Consider the following 7,319-nt stretch of genomic DNA (forward strand, 5'->3'; position numbering starts at 1 on the left):
TGCCGCCATCTCCCGGCGGGTGCGGTGAGGGTCGCGCGCCCCAGCAGCCCTTTAGCGCTGCGGGCGCCTCTGGCGCGAGCTCCGACACGGAGGTTCACACGGCTCGGTTTAATTCGCGAATCCGCGGCGCGGCTCCCCGCCCTGCCCTCGGGGCTCCCGCTGCTGCCTGCTCCATCCCGTCCTGTCCCGAGCTGGGTCTCGTCCCGGGCCGGCTCTCCACACGCCTGGTCTCTGCCTGCGAACGAGCAAGGCCGGTGAGCCGCCCGGGCCGGCCTCCTGCCGCCCTCGCTCCGGGTGCTCCCTGCCATCTGTGCCCTGGTGCCTGCCCGCTTTACCGGGCCCTTGCTGCTGGCCCCCTCACCTCCAGTCTCTCCAGGCTAACAGCCCAACCCGCTGAAGGCCCCAATGCGGTCCATTTTCAGCCCAAAGCAGCCCCGGGGCACGGCCTTCCAGGCCCAGTCTCCAGAGAGAGCTCTCTTGCGACTGGCGAGGGCCTTGCGCCAGAGCAGGGGATGCGCAGCTCGGGCCCCGGACAGGAGGAGCGGCAGTGGGGGGGAGAGCAGCTGTGGCTCAGAGCTGGACCCCTCTTTCATGTCCTCCTCGGCCGGCATGGATTTGGAGTCCGAGGGCAGCAGATGGGAAAGGAGCACCTGAGACATTGGGATAAATGGAGGAGATGGGTGAGGGTGGATTGCCCATGCTCCCGTACCCCAGCCCACTGTCCCACTCTCCCTCTCCTTCCCTCAGACTTGGGCAAGACATAAAATGGTGCCTGTGCAGAAGGCCCCGTGCCTGTGACCTTGCATCCAGACCAAGGACACTGAAGGAAGGCTGGGCCTGCAGCTACCCAGCCTTAGCTGATTTTGCTGCCCAAAGAACAGGAAGGAATGCTGTGGGTATTACTGCCTCTGTTCCTTGCCTTGCTGCTATCAGATAGTTCTCTCCACACTTGGAAAATAATGGAGGCATCAGCCCTTGTTCCTGGTGAAGCTGAGTTCTGCTGTGCGCTCAGAGTGTTTCGCCACGTTTCTTTTTTTCCAGAGGGCAATCTCACAGAGGAACCGTTACCATAAAGCAGTCAAGTATCATAATGGGCCTAAGGAAGGGAGGCTCCCCATCTGCTGGGAAGTCTCCATACTTTCTGTGCAGGCAGGCATGCTCTAATTTAATTACATGGCTCCGTCACTGCCAGCATCCTCCAGCGGCAGGGAGATGGCTCAGCAGGTACCCTAGGGGCACACTACTGCTGCCCATGGCAGCAGCCTGCAGTGGCTATTCCACGCCTGTGCATCACATGGATGCTTGCTATGGCTGAGGATGCCTGTATACAATTTAGCTCTGTCCTCTCCAGCAGTGAGTTAATAGAAGCAGACACAGGCATCTTCAGAGAGGAGTGAAAGTGTCTCCATGGTGAGTCATAGCAGAATCAGTCCTGCGTTTCTACTTTGCATCCTAGCTGCTTCCCTGTAGCTTTCTTTTTGGACAGAGCAGCTGATGTGTAGGCAGTGCTGGGGCTTGGGTTAGGGCTTGAGGACAAGGAAGCTGGGTTGATTTAAAAGCCATAAATATTGTTTCTGCAATTGATGAAGTTAAAAGATTTAACAAAGATTTAACAAAACAAAGAAGCCCTTCGCCCTGCAGAGGACAGGACTGTAACTTTAGGTGGCTATTGCCACAGGACTCAATAAGATAGGACTGTTCTCCTTGCAGCCAGAAGCCTCTGAAGAGACCCACAGCCAGGAGCACTCACTAAAAGGCTGCTGCCTGACCCCTGCCTTGAAATGTTGGCAACTCCCCAAGGAGCTGGCTTGTAAAGACACAGTCAGCCTAGAGCTGAGGCTGTTGGACTGAAAGGGAGGGAGCAGCCCTTGGGAGCTGGGATGTTGGGTTACCACTCACGCCATGTTCAAACACAACCTCCCCAAATTGCCCCTGCCCCTCCCAAAGCTTCCTTCAGCTCCATCCCAGTCCCTCCTACCTGGAGCCTTTGTCCTGATGAGGACATCGCTTGTACGCTGGCAGAGAGCAGAACTAGGAGGAGGAAAAGCGAGCAGGGCCACGCTGGGAGCCCCAGCATCTTCTCTTTATTCGGGGGCTTATGGGAGGTGAGACAGGATCTGTAGCCTCTGTGAGCGCCGTCCCCTCTTTGCCTTTATAGTGTTGGTTCTGGCAGGCGCCTGCCCCCCAGCTCTGCTGCATGCCCCCCTGGAGCTCCTTAACCTTTCAGCCCTTTTGTCTGTGGTGATATATTTCAGGGTGAGCTCAGTGAGACCCCTTCCTCTAAAGAAAAAAGACACAAAAGTGTTTGCTGAGTGTCTGGGAAGACAAATGTAAGCCAAGCTGCTGCTGGCTGGGGCCTGGAGGTGTCTGTCAGGATCAGTATGAGACTTCAAGACACATTCAGAAACGGTATTGGAGACTGCAGTATGCAGTGACACTGACATTCTCTTGGGCAGAGTGCTGTTAATGTTATTGCTCTAACCACAGTGAGCATGAGCTGCAGCTCAGCTGGTGATAGTCTCAGTGCTGACTGCAGTGAGCTGTCACAAATCTGGTACTGTGACAGTATAGGCTCTGTTTTTTAACACCTATGTTTTGATGAGCTGGTTGGCCAGGGGACATGGAGCTCTTGCTGCAGTAGATGTACGGATTTTTGTGTTAACTCTGGGATCTGTGGCAGTGATAGGAGCATGGATCTAAGCACATGTGGGCACACAGCTTGCATACTGGTTGTCCTGAGTCATAGCTCAGTGTGCACCATCTGTGGGGCTAGGCTGAGTTTCCAGAGGAACCAGCACAGAAAAGCACTTGTCGAGGCTGAACTTGCACTTTCTCAACCTCAGGTGCACAATGGGAGTAGGATGGTGAGGAACAGACTCCTGCCTCTTAAATCTTCAGGCTATTAGCTCCCCCCCTTTGTTTACCTCTCCCATTTTACTGTAGTTTCTCACCAGCTGAACAACGCAATGAGGTCACTGTTTGAAACCAGAGCGCAGAAGTCAGCCTGGATGTGAAGACAGAAACTAATCAGGAAAGTTTGCTGAGGGAAAGAAAGGGGAGACTGTACCCCGTTTCAGGAGCAGTTGGGTGTGCAGGGGAGGTGTAATAAAACCTTGAAATTCCCTTTCTTCAGTATCACTGAATGCAGCAATTGAGATGAAAGTTGACAGTGTTCTGCTGTCTACTATTTATCCTATTTACTTGGGCTTTTTTTAATTTTAATTTTAATTTTTTTTTAGAAGAGGAAAATGAGTCTTTTGCAGTGATAACAAAAGTCACAGTTCAGCTACTTGCCCTGTCTTCCTTTCTGTCCTTCACAGGCATTTTCCACTTGATATACAGACCTGTGGTTCCCTTCTTCTCAGCCCAACAAAACAGAAAGCATAATGAGCCATTTTACACCAATCCTGTGAAATCTGAGTGTAGAATTTGCATCTGGAGCACTGAGGTTGGAAGCAGGTGAGATTTTGCCCAGGTAAGACAAGGTGTGGGGTCACATCCAAATATGCACCCCTTGATATCTGTGACCCGTGGATGGTACTACCCAGGCCCCTGGCTAATGGGGAGACATTTCATGGGGAACAAGATTATCATAGTACCCTAGAATCAAGGTTGGAAAAGACTTCTAAGATCACAGACTTGTAGAATCACAGAATGGCCTGTGTTGAAAAGGACCATAATGATCATCTAGTTTCAACCCCCCTGCTATGTGCAGGGTCACCAACCAGCAGACCAGGCTGCCCAGAGCCACATCCAGCCTGGCCTTGAATGCCTCCAGGGATGGGGCTTCCACAACCTCCTTGGGCAACCTGTTCCAGTGTGTGACTAGACTCTGTGTGAAGAACTTCCTCCTAATATCTAACCTAAACCTCCGTCTGTCTCGGTTTAAAACCATTCCCCCTTGTCCTATCACTTGTTAGCAGCCGCTCCCCTTCCTGTTCATACACTCCCTTCAAGTACTGGAAGGCCACAGTGAGGTCTCCCCTAAGCTTTCTCTTCTCCACGTCCTTCCTGTACTGGGGGCTCCAGGCCTGGACACACTACTGCAGATGGGGCCTCACATCTGCAGATGGGGAGACAATCACCTTCCTGTCCTGCTGGCCATTCCTCTTGTAATGCAGCCCAGAACACAGCTGGCCTCCCGGGCTGCAGTCACACACTGCTGGCTCATGTCCAGCTTCTCGTCTTCCAGGACCCCCAAGTCCTTCTCCGCCAGGCTGCTCTCAAGGAGATCTTCCTCCAGTTTGTATAAATACCTGGGATTGCCCCGACCCAACTGCAGCACCCTGCACTTGGCCTTACTGAACCTCATTAAGTTTTCATGGGCCCAATTTTCCAGCCTGCCCAGGACCCTCTGGATGGCTTCCCTTTGTTCCAATGTGTCTACCACACCGTTCAGCAAAGATCATCCAATCCAACTGTCCATCTATCATCAGTATTTCCCACTAAACTATGGCCTTCAGTACAACATCTAAATGTTTCTTGTACACTTACAGAGACGGTAGTGCCCCTCAGGGGTGGCAGCTCGTTCCAGCACCTGACCACTCACTGAGAGAAGAAGCATTTCCTAATGTCCAATGTGAATCTCCCCTGGTGCAACTTGAGGCCATTCCCTCTAGTCCTATTACTAGTTACATGGGAGAAAAGGCCAGCCCCCAACTCACCACAACCTCCCTTCAGGTAGCTGTAGAGAGCCTTCTCTTCTCCGGATGGAACATTCCCAGTTCCCTTAGCCATTCCCCATAAGACTTGTGCTCTGGATCCCTCACCAGCTTTACTGACCTTCTCTGGACACACTCCAGGGCCTCGATGTCTTTCTTGCAGTGAGGGGCCCAGAACTGAACACAATAGATGAGGTGCAGCCTCACCAGGGTTGAGTACAGAGGGAATTTCCACACCAACCTTTTAAACCACAGGTGACTGGTAGAGAATCAGGATGTGCTGCTTATGTGGGCATTCAGAGTACTGGCGTGGTGCACCTGATACACACACAGCCCCTCCACGTGCCAGAGCTTTGCAGTGAGGAGATGTGAAAGTTTCAGAGGGGTGGGAAAAAGGGGAGGGAGAAACTGGGAAGTGCACATGTATTCATCCCACATTTCAATCTCTGAGGATATTGGTTCTGTACTTCTTATTCACATCTTACCATCTCAAAGCAGCTAAGGCAGTCTGCTACAGCTTTCATACTGCTATTAAGACTGCCATGGGCAGACTCATTTCACACTGAATGCAACAGTTCAATCGACCCTTTCCTGAGTCAAAGGTAAGAAAAGAAAAAACAATAAACGACAATGCTTTGTTTCTGATAGAAAACGTAGCAGAACACTGGTCTTTAACATGGTAGCCCCCATGATGCAGGAATGCCAGAAATGCTTGCAGCTGCTCTAAACGGTAGCCCAGCTGCATGCACACCGAGCTCTGCAGGGACGGAACTCCCAGCTGACTGGTTCTACACCATGCAAGAAACTTATGAAACTGTAGAAAATTTGGAAAATTTTGCAAGTCCTACAAAACCTGGATAAATTTGCAGGCATGGCCCAACTCTGCAATCCAGATCTTTGCTGAGAGTGCAGTAGAACTGAATAGTTACTCTGTCATGTCCTGGCAACGACTGAGAAGTAAAAAGGCTCTGGCAGGCGATGAGTCCCTGATCGCCCCAGTTTTTGCAGCCTGAAATAGGTTATTGTCCTTTCCTCTCTGGTGCTAACAAGCTGCCTCTGTAAAAACCCTTTTCCTTCTGATGCTGGGACACTGATTCCAGAGCTTGCAAGACCATTAGAAAAATAGTCTCCTGCTGAATTGCAATCAGTCTTTTACAAGCAAATGGAAAGGAGCCGGACAGAGGGTGGGAGGACTATGAACTGGATGAAGTACTCTGTGGGTACCCCTTGGCAATGCAGAAGGCTGGGGGCTGCTGCAGGCTCCAAGGAATGACCAATGTTCATGTCATTTCAATTAGGACCATGGGTAGGAACATGGAGCCAGCTATGGAAGCCCCTTGGGGAACACAGATTGCACTGACCATCATGCTAGTGGTCTCCCTCACTGCAATATAATCAACATATTATCTCGTTCTCATGCATGCATTTATTGTACAAGCTTGCAGTGCCCTGAGCTTGGGAGCCCATAGGTGCTGTTTCTGTGAGTGGGTTGTGGTGGAGCAGTCATGTACACTATGCATGACTGTTGTCATTTACCGTTAATACTGTAGCTGCTTTCCTGTTGCTTGTAGACTTTACTGAATATAAGTGAAGGTAGGAGAGTAGGACAGTAATGCTGTAGCTTTCTGACCCTCATAGTTCATGTAATTGTTCTGTTCTCACAGGTGTGCTGGATTTGCATGTGGGAGGGGTATATTGGTATCTGTCTCTACAGCAGCGGCTGCAAGGAGACTTAATTTACACATCCCATCCCCATAAACACAGCTGTCAGCCTGTGATTTCCCCATCTGGTCTTTTCTACAAGCTGCTAATGTGTTTATGTCCATCAGCATAAAAACACATTCCCAGGCTACTGCAAAGCTACGCAATTTCTAACGCTTCCTTTATATAGGGATCAAAATAAACTACTGCAGTCTTTTGTCGCTACTTACTGTTATAACCACACCAGAGAACCAAGCAGCAGGCTCTCCTCACTGGTGGACAGAAGAAAACTACAGTGACTGTGGGAACAGCGAGACACTCAGTGGAAGACCAGGGAAAGATATGCAGGAACCCGCTGAGAACAGGACCCTTCTGGTTCCCATCCAGCAAGTCACTGGCTTGAGAAGTGTTTGTTTTCTAGGCAACCGCCAGGTAAGAGGAAATAAATCTGTGCTATAGCTCTGGGACAAATGCCAATTTGCCTGCGAGACAGGAGGTTAAAGGCTGTTTGTATGATTAACATTCACACTTAAGGCACTTCACTTGTCTAAGTGCTAGGCCTGACCTGAGCACTGGTGTTGCTTAACTGCAGCGAGATGAGCAGTGTTACCTGCGTAACAAGCACCAGTTATCTTGTGTAACTTTGACAAAAGTAAATCTGCACTTAAAAAAAGAACTGATTTGTATTTTCTTTCCTATTCAGGTTGCATGGTCTATATCAGCTTCTGCCTTCCACTGTTCCTCACCTTTTCTTTGAGATCTGTTCAAGAAAAGGTGCAGGTAACTTCCCCTCAAAGTCCTGCTGATCTCTGCAGAGCAAGAGCCCCCAAAACAATCCAACATAAAAGGACCTCAACCCAGCAAAATTATTGGGCCTGTGTCAAGAGAAGCTGAATTATGTACTTTATACCCTAGTACAAAATGGGGAAGGAATAAGCATACTCAGTGATTACATTT

At 50.3% G+C, this 7,319-nt stretch overlaps 1 protein-coding gene across 1 annotated transcript; it reads right to left on the bottom strand.

Annotated features, from left to right (window-relative positions):
• Nucleotides 1–377: 377 nt before the first annotated feature.
• Nucleotides 378–2,077, bottom strand: LOC306954109 (C-type natriuretic peptide 2-like; the record flags this gene model as incomplete). The annotated part of the gene is made up of 2 exons (XM_079545167.1): nucleotides 378–650; nucleotides 1,979–2,077. The coding sequence occupies 2 exons, from the start codon at nucleotides 2,075–2,077 to the stop codon at nucleotides 378–380; spliced, it is 372 nt and encodes a 123-aa protein (XP_079401293.1).
• Between the last annotated feature and the right edge of the window lie 5,242 nt (nucleotides 2,078–7,319).

Source organism: Tetrao urogallus (assembly GCF_951394365.1).
Source record: "Tetrao urogallus genome assembly, chromosome: 1".
In the NCBI taxonomy this organism is placed as follows: domain Eukaryota; kingdom Metazoa; phylum Chordata; class Aves; order Galliformes; family Phasianidae; genus Tetrao; species Tetrao urogallus.